Genomic DNA, 16,129 nt, shown 5'->3' with positions numbered 1-16,129 from the left:
ATACAGTATTTAAACATTGTGTTTTCATTTGACAATTTATTTAAGATAGTTTTCATATTGTTACTTGTTGATCTATCTTACTCCTCTTTTAAAATTAATTTCAAATTACACAAGTAATTATATTTATATTGTCTCTCTAAAACATTGTAACACTACAGGCAGATCTGAATTTTTCTTCAACCATCACTTCTAATTTCATTATCTCTCTACTTTCCAGAGATGACAGTCTGTGCATATTCTAGAACTTTATACTATATTTACATAATATAAATGAATCTGTACAATATAAATTATGTTGGCTTTTTAAAACATAAAAAATGTTTTTTTACTCAGCAAGATGTGTTAGAGATTTATCAATGCTAGTACATGTGCTTCTATCTTGTTCTTTTAAATTGCTTTTAAATGTGTTGATCTGGTTTCCTACTGATGAGAATATAGGTTGTTTCCATATTTTTTTTTCTGAAACAAAGCTGAAATGAATACTTTTGTACATAAATCTTTGAGTATTTATTCTGGTAATTGTGTACATTAAATTCATAGAAGTAGGACTCCCAGATCATATTTAAAATTGGATATTGTACTATTGTCCTTCAAAGAAATTAACACCTAACACTGTCATCAACAGGAGTATGGCTATTTTCCTTGAACCATGCTTGTTTTAAATGTCTTTCCCTAGATCGTTTGAAATCATGCACGAAGGTTACTGCCCTCTTATTGGTTCACAATCATAAGGGGGTAAATTGATATACATCGTGAAAAAAAAAAAAAGCAAAGCGTTCTAGTTTGGATGGTAGATCCTTTCCCCATTAAACTTGTCTCTCTAACTGGGCTTTTTCAGGCAAAGTTAGGAATACTTCATGTTCAGTGAGCATGAAAGCCTTCTGTGAGCAAGCTGCAGGAAGGCCAGGCAGAAATCTAAAATTGACTGTAAATAATGTTCATGTAGATAATGCAGAGTCTACAGGGGCAAATGACTGCAAAACATAACAGAAAAGCTAACAAGGAAGAAGATATCTACATATCTTCTTAATACTATGGGATGAAAAATGGAAACTAATTTAGAAGGAATAGGAGAAATATTTTCTGAAGTGAAGAAAAATGTAGATCTTCAGACTAAAAGGGTTAGTGAAGTGTTGAATGGCTTAACACCCCAAGCCTAAAAACCTCCAGTGTTCAAAGAGATAAAATAGGTAAACTATGAAAAATGAGAAACACACTGACATCTAACAATGCATCTCTAATACTGTGGTACAAGGTGGTACAAAGAAATGCAGCAGTATCTTTGAAGACTTAAGGGAAGATGCTTTTGAAAGTTTGTATATCCAGCCAAACTAGCATTCAAGGATGATGACAAAATAAACCTTGCTCAGACATGGAAATATTGAGAAATTGTGCCACCCACAATCGTTTCTGAAAGAATTAAGAAGGAATTATTTACAGCAAAAGGAAAACTCCAAGAATGCAGAAGAGGTGAAGGGACTGCCGAGCACAGTAATGAGAAACAGTTGGGTTTATCTGTAATATTTAAGAAATAGATACTTCCTATATATACACAGTGGCCGAGATTTAAAAGAAGGTGGAAAGCTTTCCAGCTCATTATATTAGGACGGCATAATGCAGACACCAATATGCAAGGAAAGCACAAAATTTAGGCCATCAAATTAATCTCATTTCTGAAAATAGATGAAAAAAATTAACTTTTAACAAATTTAGTAAAGTTCATTAAAATTATTAATAATATATTATGATCAAATAGGGTTTATTCCAGGAACATAAAGATTGTTCTATATATGAAAATCTATTCATGTAATCTGCTTCATTGATGGATAGATGCTAATAAAAACATCTGATAAAATTCAACATTCATTCCTAATAACAATTCTTGATAAGCTAAATATAGACAGTCATACTTACAATTTGAGAAAGGATATTGAAAAGAAGCCAAGAACAGGCATTATATTTAATAGTGAAATACTAGAATTACTTCCTTTAAAATGAGGAGCAAGGCAAAGAGGCTACAATTCCACTTTGCTCTAGAGATGCTGGTCAGTATGATAAGGTGGAAAATAAGTTGTGTAAATTTTGAAAGGGAAAGCAATTTAGGAAAATCCAAGACAGTCAAGTGAAAATCTGGTAAGAGAGCTCAGTAAGGTGGCAGGATAAGAGAGAAGTTTTCCTATACAACAGTAATAATACAATTAGGCCGGGCGTGGTGGCTCGCACCTGTAATCCCAGCACTTTGGGAGGCTGAGGTGGGCAGATCACTTGAGGTCAGGAGTTCAAGACCAGCCTGGCCAACATGGTGAAACCCTGTCTCTGCAAAAATAACAAAAATTAGCTGTCTGTGGTGGCACGTGCCTGTAGTCCCAGCTACCTGGAAGGCTGAGGCAGAAGAATTGCTTGAACCCAGGAGGCGGAGGTTGCAGTGAGCAGAGATTGCCTCACTGCACTCTGGACTGGGTGACAGAGTGAGACTCCATCTCAGAAACAAAAAAAATTGGCCGGGCGTGGTGGCTCATGCCTGTAATCCCAGCACTTTGGGAGGCCAAGGTAGGCAGATCACCTGAGGTCAGGAGTTCGAGGCCAGCCTGACCAACATGGAGAAACACCCGTCTCTACTAAAAGTACAAAATTAGCCAGGCCTGGTGGCGCATGCCTGTAATCCCAGCTACTCGGGAGGCTGAGGCAGGAGAATCGCTTGAACCTGGGAGGCGGATGTTGCAGTCAGCCGAGATTGCACCACTGCACTCCAGCCTGGGCAACAAGAGCGAAACTCCATCTCAAAAAAAAAAATTAATAAAATTAAATGTATAAAAGATCCCATTTATAAAACCAATAACAACTGAAATATGTCCAGGAATAAACATAGCAAGAAATACGTGAGAAAATACAGAGAAAAGTACAAAATCTTACTGAAGGACACACAAGAAAACTTGCATAAAAGTAAAAATATGTCATATTCCATAGGGCATGCTAATTTCCCCCAAATTAGTACATAATTTGAAAGTCAGTCAACATAAATCTAAATTTCATTAAGAGAAGAAATAAAAAAATGGCCAAGAAAAAACAGAAAGTGTAGAAGAGTGAAGGAGGACCTGTCCTAACAGGATCTATGAAAACAAGCCACCAGTTAAAGTCACTAAAAAACTCTGACACTGGCACACGAACCAGCAGAAAGATAAAAAGAATACAGAGTCCAGAGAAGGTCCCGTGTACAGAAGAATCGGTCTGTGAGCTGGTACCTGAACCAGTGTGGAAGGCTTGGGATATTCAATAAATGGTTTTGAGGCCACTGGGTATTCATTTAAATAATAAAATTCGAGCCTTATGTCATTATACATATAAAATATATATTCCAGATGGACTAAAGATAAAAACATAAAAATGCAAAATTATAAAAGTGCTAAAGAAAATATACAATAAACTTTTATAATCCTGAAGGTAGTGAAGGCCTTTCTAAGCAAGACATAAAACCTAGAATTTATAAAGGACTGACAGATCCAACTCCATAAAAATTAAAATCTTCTGGCATTACATAATGGTAAAGGGATCAATGCAACAAGAAGAGCTAACTATCCTAAATATATATGCACCCAATAGAGGAGCACCCAGATTCATAAAGCAAGTTCTTAGAGACCTACAAGGAGACTTAGACTCCCACACAATAATAGTGGGAGACTTTAACACTCCACTATCAATATTAGACAGATCAACGAGACAGAAAATTAACAAGGACATCCAGGACTTGAACTCAGCTCTGCACCAAGCGGACCTAATAGACATCTACAGAACTCTCCACCCCAAATCAACAGAATATACATTCTTCTCAGCACCACATCGCACTTATTCTAAAATTGATCACATAATTGGAAGTAAAACACTCCTCAGCAAATGTAAAAGAATAGAAATCACAACAAACTGTCTCTCAGACCACAGTGAAATCAAATTAGAACTCAGGATTAAGAAACTCACTCAAAACCGCACAACTGCATGGAAACTGAACAACCTGCTCCTGAATGACTACTGGGTAAGTAATGAAATGAAGGCAGAAATAAAGATGTTCTTTGAAACCAATGAGAACAAAGACACAGCATACCGGAATCTCTGGGACACATTTAAAGCAGTGTGTAGAGGGAAATTTATAGCACTAAATTCCACAAGAGAAAGCAAGAAAGATCTGAAGTTGACACCCTAACATCACAATTAAAAGAACTAGAGAAGTAAGAGCAAACAAATTCAAAAGCTAGCAGAAGACAAGAAATAACTAAGATCAGAGTGAACTGAAGGAGATAGAGACACAAAAAAACCTTCAAAAAATCAATGAATCCAGGGGCTGGATTTTTGAGAAGATCAACAAAATAGATAGACTGCTAGCCAGACTAATAAAGAAGAAAAGAGAGAAGAATCAAATAGATGCAATAAAAAATGATAAGGGGGACATCACCACTGATTCCACAGAAATACAAACTACCATCAGAGAATACTATAAACACCTCTATGCAAATAAACTAGAAAATCTAGAAGAAATGGATAAATTCCTCGACACATACACCCTCCCAAAACTAAACCAGGAAGAAGTTGAATCTCTGAATAGACCAATAACAGGTTATGAAATTGAGGCAATAATTAATAGCCTGTCAACCAAAAAAGTTCAGGACCAGACGAATTCACAACTGAATTCTACAAGAGGTACAAAGAGGAGTTAGTACCATTCCTTCTGAAACTATTCCAATCAATAGGAAAAGAGGGAATCCTCCCTAACTCATTTTAAAAGGCCAGCATCATCCTGATACCAAAACGGAGACACAACAAAAAAAGAGAATTGTAGACCAATATCCCTGATGAACATTGATGCGGAAATCCTCAATAAAATACTGGCAAACCGAATCCAGCAGCACATCAAAAAGCTTATCTACCATGATCAAGTCGGCTTCATCTTTGGGATGCAAGGGTGGTTCAACACACGCAAATCAATAAACGTAATCCATCACATAAACAGAACCAATGACAAAAACCACATGATTATCTCAATAGATGCAGAAAAGGCCTTCGACAAAATTCAACAGCGCTTCATGCTAAAATCTCTCAATAAACTAGGTATTGATGGGACGTATCTCAAAATAATAAGAGCTATTTATGACAAACCCATAGCCAATATCATACTGAAAGGGCAAAAACTGGAAGCATTCCCTTTGAAACCCAGCACAAGACAAGGATGCCCTCTCTCACCACTCCTATTCGTATAGTATTGGAAGTTCTGGCCAGGGCAATCACGCAAGAGAAAGAAATAAAGGGTATACAATTAGGAAAAGAGGAAGTCAAATTGTCTCTGTTTGCAGATGACATGATGGTATATTTAGAAAACCCCATCGTCTCAGCCCCAAATCTCCTTAAGCTGATAAACAACTTCAGCAAAGTCTCAGGATACAAAATCAATGTGCAAAAATCACAAGCATTCCTATACATCATTAACAGACAAACAGAGAGCCAAATCATGAGTGAACTCCCATTCACAATTGCTATAAAGAGAATAAAATACCTAGGAATCCAACTTACAAGGGATGTGAAGGACCTCTTCAAGGAGAACTACACACCACTGTTAAGGAAATAAAAGATGACACAAACAAATGGAAGAACATTCCATGCTCATGGATAGGAAGAATCAATATCATGAAAATGGCCATGCTGCCCAAAGTACTTTACAGATTCAATGCTATCCCCATAAAGCTACCACTGAGTTTCTTCGCAGAATTGGAAAAAACTATTTTAAATTTTATATGGAACCAAAAAAGAGCCCCCATAGCCAAGACAATCCTAAGCAAAAAGAACAAAGCTGGAGGCATCATGCTGCCTGACTTCAAACTATATTACAAGGCTACAGTAACCAAAACAGCATGGTACTGGTACCAAAACAGAGATATAGACCAATGGAACAGAACAGAGGCCTCAGAAATAACACCACACATCTACAACCCTCTAATCTTTGACAAACCTGACAAAAACAACCAACGGGGAAAGGATTCCCTATTTAATAAATGGTGCTGGGAAAACTGGCTAGCCATATGCAGAAAGCTGAAACTGGATCCCTTCCTTACACCTTATACAAAAATTAACTCAAGATGGATTAAAGACTTAAATGTAAGACCTAAAACCATATAAACCCTAGAAGAAAACCTAGGCAATACCATTCAGGACATAGGCACGGGCAAAGACTTCATGACTAAAACACCAATAGCAATGGCAACTAAAGCCAAAATAGACAAATGGGATCTCATTAAACTAAAGAGCTTCTGCACAGCAAAAGAAACTATCAGAGGAGTGAACAGGCAACCTACGGATTGGGAGAAAATGTTTGCAATCTATCCATCTGACAAAGGGCTAATATCCAGAATCTACAAAGAACTTAAACAAATTTACAAGAAAAAAACAACCCCATCAAAAAATGGGCAAAGAATATGAACAGACACTTCTCAAAAGAAGACATTTATGCAGCCAAGAAAGATATGAAAAAAAGCTCATCATCACCGGTCATTAGAGAAGTGCAAGTCAAAACCACAATGAGATACCATCTCATGCCAGTTAGAATGGTGATCATTAAAAAGTCAGAAAACAACAGATACTGGAGAGGATGTAGAGAAATAGGAACACTTTTACACTGTTGGTGGGAGTGTAAATTAGTTCAACCATTGTGGAAGACAGTGTGGTGATTCCTCAAGGATCTAGAACTAGAAATGCCATTTGACCCAGCAATTCCATTACTGGGTATATACCCAAAGGATTATAAGTAATTCTATTATAAAGACACAGGCACACATATGTTTACTGCCACACTGTTCACAATAGCAAAGTCTTGGAACCAACCCAAATGCCCAGCAGTGTAGACCGGATAAAGAAAATGTGGCACATACACACCATGGAATACTATGCAGCCATAAAAAAGGATGAGTTCATGTCCTTTGCAGGTACCTGGATGAAACTGGAAACCATCATTTTCAGCAAAGTAACAACAAGAAGAGAAAACCAAACACCGCATGTTCTCACTCGTAAGTGGGAGTTGAACAATGAGAACACATGGATACAGGGCAGGGAACATCACACACGGGGGCCTGTCGGGGGGTGGGGGGCTGGAGGAGGGATAGCATTAGGAGAAATACCTAATGTAAATGACAAGTTGATAGGTGCAGCAAACCAACATGGCACATGTTTACCTATGTAACAAACCTGCACGTTGTGCACATGTACCCCAGAACTTAAAGTATAATAATAAAAAATAAAAAAAAATTAAAATATTTTGTATGGTGAAAAATACCACTAATAAAGTAAAATGAAAAGTTACAGACTGGGAGAAAATATTTGCCACATATGTAATGAAGCATTATTGCCTGTAATATATTAAGAAGCTCCTGTACACCAATAGAAAAAAAGACTAAAAACCCAGTAAAAAATGAGTTAACAAGTAATTCATAAAACAGAAATCCATATGACCAATATGCTTATGAATAGTGCTCAATCCTTCATAAGTGTGGTGGAGACTGTGCTGGGCCTTCCAGATCCCCTTTGGCAATGAAGGACTTGTTGCCCTTTATGGGGATTGTGTAGGCTGAAGAAAACTGCTTTGCCCAAGGCCAAGCACCTCTCCTTATGGGGCCCACATCCCATAACTGATGACGACATGGAGGCTTAAAGGCCAACTCCCTTCCCTTCAATTTAGCAAGGCTCTGAAGGTTCATCCAGCTCTGTGGGGTTGGCTGAGGCCTTTGTTGAGACTACATCGCAGCTCGACTTCTTCCTTTGCCCAACCTTGCTTTCCGCTCCTTCCTTTCACTGGTGTTAATACCAAGAGCTCTCCCTAAAAATGTCCTGCACACTACTCTGTCTTAGAGTTGGCTTCCTGGGGAACCCAACCTGCGACTATTAGAACTAAGGTAATGAAAATTGTAACTAGTAAACGTTATCTCCCTACCCATCAGTGTTTAGCACAACTTTAAAAGAATGAAAACGTACAGTGTGGATGGGTGTGGGGAAATACGCTCTCTTAATTATTATTGGTAAAAGTGTAAACTGGTAGAACCTTTTTGGTATATAATTTAGAAGTATCTTTAAACAATAAAAATAAGCATATCCTTTGACCCAGCAATCACACTTCAAGAATTATCCAAAAGAAATAAGGAAGTCAATTACAGCTCGTTTGTAAAAAAGAGGAAAAAACAGGTCAATAGGTAGTACATCCCTACTACAGAATACAAGGTAGTAAGTAAAATAAATTGTCAAGATGTGCAGTTTAGGCTGGGCGCGGTGGCTCACGCCTGTAATCCTAGCACTTTGGGAGGCTGAGGTGAGTGGATCACATGAGGTCAGGAGTTCAAGACCAGCCTGGCTAACACGGCGAAACCATGTCTCTACTAAAAATACAAAAACTGGCCGGGCATGGTGGCGCGTGACTGTAGTCCCAGATACTCTGGAGGCTGAGTCAGCAGAATCACTTGAACCTGGGAGATGGAGGCCTCAGTGAGCCAAGATTGCACCACTATCTCAAAAAAAAAAATGTGCATTTTGAAAGTAAGTTTTAAAACCACATTGATAACCACTTAGGTAAAAATAACCTCCTGCCCATTTATATATGTAACTGTATATAGCACAAGCCCCGAGAGGATTCTCAACACATGATTCAAGTAATTACCTAAGAAGAGGAGGAGAATGATGGGGAAGAGGTTGAAGGCAGACTTTCATATTTAATCTCCGTACTTCTGTCTAGAGAGCCTATAATAATTGTATTACTTGTGTAATTAAAAGTAGCAGTTAAAAGAAAAAAGAAACAAATCAGGTGTTTCGACTTTTCTTTCCCATGTTTCATAGCTTTTTCCCCCTATTTGATCCTGAAGTTGTGGTTTGCATGAGTCCTGTGGCCTAGCAGAGCCCCCTGCCGGACCCCCATGAGAACTAAGAAAAGATTGGACATTGTTAGGGAGAGCTGTTGGTATTAACACCTGTGAAAGGAAGAGGGCGGAAGCAGGGTTGGGCAGAGGGAGATGAGCTGTGATGCAATCTCAACAAAGGCTCAGCCAACCTCACAGGGAACTGCGGGGCTGAAGCTTATTTGGTAATTCTCTTTTGGCGTTATTTGAAGTGGTGGCTCTTTATGTTAATTAAAGAGCCTCAAAATTGTGAAGAAGTGATCTTATAGGATATGTGAAAGCTGGAGGTTCAAAAGCTGAGGGCTACAAAATCAAGGGCAGGAAGTGACATCTGGGTAAAGGTTTGGGTTTCCAGTGGAGGAGGCTGGGACTGTCTGAGGGGACCACCTGGGAGAACATCCACTTGCCTGGATTGAATGGCCTGGCTTAAGTCCTACCTGACCCATGATCCCGCCGAGTTCCCCCTGCAACATCTTCACTTGGCATTCTAGTAACTCGATGTTGCTCAGGGAAGACTGGTATTTATCCCTGTAGAGGTTTAAGCTCCTCTCTAGGGAGGCGATCTTGTCCCCGGCCAAGGCGAGTTGCTCCTGCGCCAAATGGAGCTTCTCCCCTGTGTTCTCGTTGTGATTTCCCATTTCCTCCTCATAGAGAATCACCTGTAGGTGTAGGAATAAATCCACATTGAGCCCATGGAAGCACGTAATGAGGAAAGGATGCGGTTGTAAGATTCCCTGCAGAGAAGTCTTGTATCTAAACCAGAAGACCAGGTGAACAGAAGAGAAGGCTGCACAGATCTAAAAGCTACAGTATGTAATATCAAGATGCTAATGATTGGAAATAAAAAAAGGCGGCCCTAGTTAGAGGTAAGCTCCTTCAAGGCAGGACCATATCCATTTCCCATTCTGCCCAGCATGTGGCAGGAACTCAATAAATACTTGCTAGTTGATTAATAGGAATGAATTTGTATAGCTCTGTTTTTTAAGGGCTTGAAATGCTGGTATTTTTTCCTTCCCAGGCATTCTCTAGAGGTTGAACTTAGAAAATGTAGACTTCCTCCTGCACACAGGACTATGTCAGGAAAGTTCCCAAGAGATAGGTGGGGAACATGACCCAAAGTTCCTCTGGGATTTGCACAATCCTTGTTTAGATTTATTTTCTTCCTCATCAAGTAATTAGTCAACAAACTGACAGATATTTATTGAAAGCTCACGAGCATTGTGTTAAGTGCAGAGGGGATATATACATATTAGACATATGCTCACCCCTCAAAGAGTTTAAAACTTTCACAATCTTGGGGACATAAGATTTAAAATGAATAAACAGCTGTAGGTAGTTGAGTATGCTAAATTGTATGGCTCGAATTTGATGTGTTGAAGGAGTTAACAGCAGAAGAGTCATGAAGGATGGCTTTATATTAGTTTAAATAATCCAATGTAGAATGCTGATAGAACATGTTCCATTAGTTTAAGCTCATTATACTTGCTGTCTGTCATTTGAGATTCTTCTTAGGAAAGGATAACTTTGTGTAAGGTGTCTACTACGTAAGGGGAAGAGGAGAGGAATATTTTATATCCAAATATTTGTAACCGAAGCTGTCAGTGGCCAGCCCATATCCCCTGGGCACTTGCTATTTCTTTGCAAGTTAACCCCATTCCCACTGCAAGCATGTTCAACTCTGCCTGAGGGCTTCTCTAATACCAGGAGCCCATTCAACCAGAGAGGCAAGACAGGGTAGGTTAGAAGTGCTGGGGGGTTAACGCCCTCAGGAGCAGCCCTCAACCAATGACTGGGGCTATGTTGGTGGGTTCACTCTGAGGCATGTTCTACACTGTCTCCCAGAGTTCCCCAGAGGGACCAAGCAAGCAATCTACTCAATACCAGTGTCCTTTATGGGCTTCCGGTCCTGCTTTGACTCACTTGCTCATGTGCATGCAGGAATCACCTCCGGAATTAGTTACTTGAATTTATATCCTTGTCTTAGGGTCTGCTGTTCAGTGAACCCAACCTTAGACAGAAGTTTGATGAGGCTGTGCAACAAGACATTGGTGGAACTTGGCAGAATGTCTAAAATAATTTTCTCAATGCTTTCTCGGTTTGGGATCTTTGACAGTGACTGTTATTTGCCGAGTCCTGTATGTATTCTCCCGCTCTTCCTTACTAATAGAACTTTGACTCTACTGGGGGCAGCAATGCACCTCCTAAAACACCACATTTCCTAGGCTTCCTAGAAACTAGCTGTTGCCATGTGACTAATTCTGGCCAGGGATATTTAAGTGAAGGTGTTGTGGCTTCCGGAAAGTGTCCTTAAAAGGAAGGGAGTGTGCCTTTCCCTTCCACCCTTGTCACCTGGTCCTCTGCCCTTTTATCTGGATTATTTGGAACAAGGATGTGGCCGGGTATGGTGACTCACGCCTGTAACCCCAGCACTTTGGGAGGCCAAGATGGGCGGATCACCCGAGGTCAGGAGTTCAAGACCAGCCTGGCCAACATGGTGAAACCCCGTCTCTACTAAAAATACAAAAATTAGCCGGGTGTGGTGGTGCGTGCCTGTAATCCCAGCGACTCAGCAGGCTGTGGCAGGAGAGTCACTTGAACTTGGGAGGCAGAGCTTGCAGTGAGCCAAGATCGGGCCAATGCATCCCAGCCTGGGCGACAGATTGAGACTTCGTCTCAAAAAAAAAAAAAAAAAAAAAAAAAAGGATGTGACGGTTGAAGCTCCAGCAGGCACCTCAGGTGACTTAGAGAATGGAAGCCCTGAGCTGATGCTGGTGGAACCCAAGGATAGACCCTTAGACCTGATGACACACACAGTTGGCATAACAGCAACAGACCACCTGTCTCTGACCTTTTTAAATATGACACAGAAATCAACTAGCTTATTTATTTTCTGTTATATGCTGCTAAATAGAATCCCAACTCATTCAGGGTCACTTTATCCAGGCTGGACCCTTTTATTTAAGTTGTAGTGAACCAGTAAGTTTTAACACAGCCCTGCACTATCTTTTTAAAACTATGTGTGTGTGCACAGGCTAAGTCATAGATTATATTTGTAGGATTAGAATAACCTTTCTCTGTTCCTCCCACTCTTAATTCTTTTGAGCAGATTTTCACTAGGTGACAATATTCCCTTTTTAAAAAGTCTATGGTCTTTAAGGTCCTTCCTAAAAGTCCTTGAAGTTAATCCTTAAGCAACAGCACCATCCAAAACACTCTTCGAAATTTTTTTTTCTTCTCCGTCCTTCCAATAGAACCTAACTCTTTGAAATTTTATCTTTAAATCTAAAGAAAGAAAATGCCAGGGGAAACCCCAGGATGGAAGAGTATGTCTGTCCCATCATTTAGAACCCACGGTTTACTGCAGCTAGTGCTATCACTGCTCAAGTGGTTTTAGTGCTGCAGCTTTGGGTCCTTGGAATTTACTTGGGATTCTAAAGGGGTGGTACTCTTCGGCTTAGAAAATACCACCCTGGAACATGAATGGGAATTAATGTCCTGAATATATCTAAGTGAAGTCTATATGATCTAAAACTCCAGTCTGAAAAAATTACCTGGTACTGTCAATGATTGACTCCCACTCAACATCTGGTTATCTTATCTAGTGTGCACGTGCCAGGAATTTATATATTATCAAGACCTTACTTTTCTAAAAATGGTGCATTTAATGGACCTTATACCTCTTTGATGACCCTCAGAGACCTACAGTCTTTTGCATTTACATTGCAATGGTAATAGAATGGAGAAGATGGACTTATACACACACACACACACACACACACACACACACACACACACATGCCTGCACACACACTCCACATATTCCACATGCATGAATACTGCAGCTTTCACCGAGTTATGCCATTCAGTTTAGTTTCCTTCTGCTCAGCTTCAAAAAGACCAAGAATTAAAGGGGGAAGGTTTATAAAACCTGCTCGGGATGTTGCAAAGCTCTCCTAAGTCCAGCGTCTGCTTTCTAGTGGGCCTGGTCTGATTTCTGCAGGTACCTAAGAATGTGGGTTATTTCCATGGTTAATCTGTCTATACCTCATCTTCTTTCAGTTTGCAGTGATGGTGCAGAAGAACCAGGTCGGAAGTCTGCTTCTCTAGGATGGACTGATACTGGCGGAGAGAATAGTAAGAAGTCTGCAACTCCTCTGTGCGAAACTCCAGTTCTTGTTGAAGGACCAGCAATTTTTTCTTCAGTTGCTGGAGTTGTCTCAGATGACACTGTTTACTGGACCCAAATTCCACCTCTGACTCCTCGAATGCTAATGCCTGTGCTTGCTTCTTGTCCTACCATAGAGACAGGATATACAAAAAAGGCTTTAGATCATCACTAAGGACGTATTCATTCCAGGATTTTTTTTTCATTTGTTCATTCATTCACATCCATCTATCCATCTTTTTATCTTTTCATCTACAGAGATCTTATTAAACATTTCACTCTATTCACAAGGAAATGTATCACTTAGTATTCCCACTCAGTAAGAAGAATTCAGTAGAAGAAAAAAAATGGTTCTTATCTACCAAAATCTTATTATTTAGGTCAGAAGAAAAAATATACACATAAAGGACCTAGGGAGATATGTGTAATAATATGCTGAGGTGTTGCCTTCCCATATAAAGATAACACTAGTGACTTGGAAGGAAATGGATTTCTGGCCTTGGTTCTTGGACTAAACTTGGTATTAAAAACCCCTGGGTAAAGGAGCATTGCAATGAGTCAAGGGTGAATTCTTGGGGATTTTGAAACGCTGAAAAATGAGAGCCAGAGATATTGTTCAGGTACATCTGGGCACTGACTCTGTCTCCTTCTCCTGAAGGAAGATGTGACCTTGCGGATGCTGACTCTGCGTGCGTGCGTGTGCGTGTGTGTGTGTGTGTGTGTGTATGTGTGTGTGTGGTGTGATCTCTTCTTGCTAATCCACAATCTATCTGAAATGCTGCTAGGCTCATCCTTCATTTTCATTCATTCATTCATTCACTCAACAGACACAGGCTAAGCACCTATGTTTTACCAGGTATTCTGCTGGTAGGACACATCTCTGAGTTGCTGATGCTTCTATATTTCCTATATTTTCCAGCATCCCTTATGACAATGACACGTGAGGTTAAGGTGGATAAAGAGGGTAGCCTGTGGGCAGTCCTTAGCATCCAACCCTGCTTATTATCCTCCTACTCATTCTTTAAGATTCTGTTTAAATCCTGCTCTCCTTCCTGTTTTTTCCCTGCAAAGCTGTCTTTGCACCAGTACCACAGACTTTGCTAGCATGTCCTTAATGTGCTATTCTGTATTCTGTCTGTAATTATTTCTGTGCATTTTAACTTCTAATTAGATTATAAACTCCTGGAGGGCAGGGCCATGTTTGCTGTTATGGGGCCTAGATTACAGATTCATACATACCTATGTATTGAATGAAAGAAATGAAAATAGCGTCCAAGCAATCTCATTGGCTCCCGAGGGGTTGAGCTTGTGGCCTTGGCCTCATTAACAGAGTACTTCTAATACAGTGGCTTTCAAATTTTTAAATTAACTTTTTGAAAACAGATTTATTGAGGTATACTTTGCATATCATGAAATGCAACCATTGTTAAGTGTGCAACTCAATGACTTGTAATAAACTTATAGAATTGTGTGACCATCATTACAATGTTTTAGAACATTTCTATCAACCCCCCACGTTTCCTCATGCCCATTTTCAGTCACCCCTGCTCCCTCCTCCAGCTCCAGGCAACCACAAATCTGCTTTCTGCCTCTATGGATTTTCTGCCTTTTCTAGACGTTTCACATATGGAATTGTATAATATGTCATTTTTTGGCTTCTTATAAATAAAAATATATATTTATTTTATTTTGAGACGGAGTCTCACTCCATCACCCAGGCTGGAGTGTAGTGGTGTGATCTTGGCTGGCTGCAACCTCCACCTCCCCGGTTCAAGTGATTCTAACGCCTCAGCCTCCGGAGTAGCTGGGATTACAGGTGTGCGCTACCACACCCAGCTAATTTTTGTATTTTTAGTAGAGATGGGGTTTTGCCATGCTGGCCAAGTTGGTCTCGAACTCCTAAGCTCATGCGATCTGCCCGCCTTGACCTCCCAAAGTGCTGGGATTACAGGTGTGAGCCACTGTGCCTGGCTGCATAATGTTTTTGAGGTTCATCCAGGTTGCGGCAAGAATCAGTATTGGAGGCCGGGCGCGGTGGCTCACGCCTGTAATCCCAGGACTTTGGGAGGCCGAGGTGGGTGGATCATGAGGTCAGGAGATCGAGACCATCCTGGCTAACACAGTGAAACCCCGTCTCCACTAAAAATACAAAAAAAATTAGCCAGGCGTGGTGGCGGGCGCCTGTAGTCCCAGCTACTCAGGAGGCTGAGGCAGGAGAATGGCATGAACCTGGGAGGCAGAGCTTGCATTGAGCTGAGATCGTGCCACTGCACTCCAGCCTGAGCGACAGAGTGAGACTCTGTCTCAGAAAAAAAAAAAAAATCAGTATTTGATTCCTTTTTATTGCTGGATAGTATTCCATTGTATAAATATACCATATTTGGTTTATCTGTTCACCAGTTGATGGATATTTGGGTTGTTTCAGTTTTTGGCAATTACGAATACTGCTGCTATGAACATTAACCATATTAGCCTTTGTGTGGGTATGTTATTTTCATCTAATTAATGTGCTCAGCAAATAATTTGGTACACCTAGTATATCAAGCACTACACTACGTAATGGGGATATAGCAGTATATAAAACAGACAAAATCGGCTGGGTGCGGTGGCTCACACCTGTAATCCCAGCACTTTGGGAGGCGGAGGCAGGCAGATCACGAGGTCAGGAGATCGAGACCATCCTGGCTAACACGGTGAAACCCCATCTCTACTAAAAATAAAAAAAAAATTAGCCGTGTGTGGTGGCGGGCGCCTGTAGTCCCGGCTACTCAGGAGGTTGAGGCAGGAAAATGGCGTGAACCCGGGAGGCAGAGCTTGCAGTGAGACCGCACCACTGCACGCCAGCCTGGGCAACAGAGCGAGACTCCATCTCAAAAAAAAAAAAAAACAGACAAAATCCTGACTTTGTGGAGTTTGCATCTAATATGGGGAGAGAGAAAACTAAGCAAGTATATATGTAGTGTATTAGAAGGACAAAATGCAACAGGGGAGAGTGAAACGGGAGGAAGATGAGGAATGCCAGGATGGAGGAGGTTACATTTTTGAATTA

General features: G+C 40.3%; 1 protein-coding gene across 4 annotated transcripts in view; it reads right to left on the bottom strand.

The window, feature by feature from the left end:
• The window catches only part of PMFBP1 (polyamine modulated factor 1 binding protein 1), a 165,867-nt gene that overhangs the window by 22,389 nt on the left and 127,349 nt on the right, over positions 1-16,129 (bottom strand). For all 4 annotated transcript variants that reach the window (XM_063597724.1, XM_055100233.2, XM_055100235.2 and 1 more), the window contains 2 exons: positions 12,960-13,208; positions 9,353-9,574 (listed from right to left, as the gene is read on the bottom strand). In XM_063597724.1, the coding sequence (XP_063453794.1) occupies positions 9,353-9,574; positions 12,960-13,208 (471 nt within the window). The remainder of the gene's footprint in view (positions 1-9,352; positions 9,575-12,959; positions 13,209-16,129) is intronic.

Source organism: Pan paniscus, chromosome 18, assembly GCF_029289425.2.
Source record: "Pan paniscus chromosome 18, NHGRI_mPanPan1-v2.0_pri, whole genome shotgun sequence".
Lineage (NCBI taxonomy): Eukaryota > Metazoa > Chordata > Mammalia > Primates > Hominidae > Pan > Pan paniscus.
This window is presented reverse-complemented; position numbering and strand designations above follow the sequence as displayed.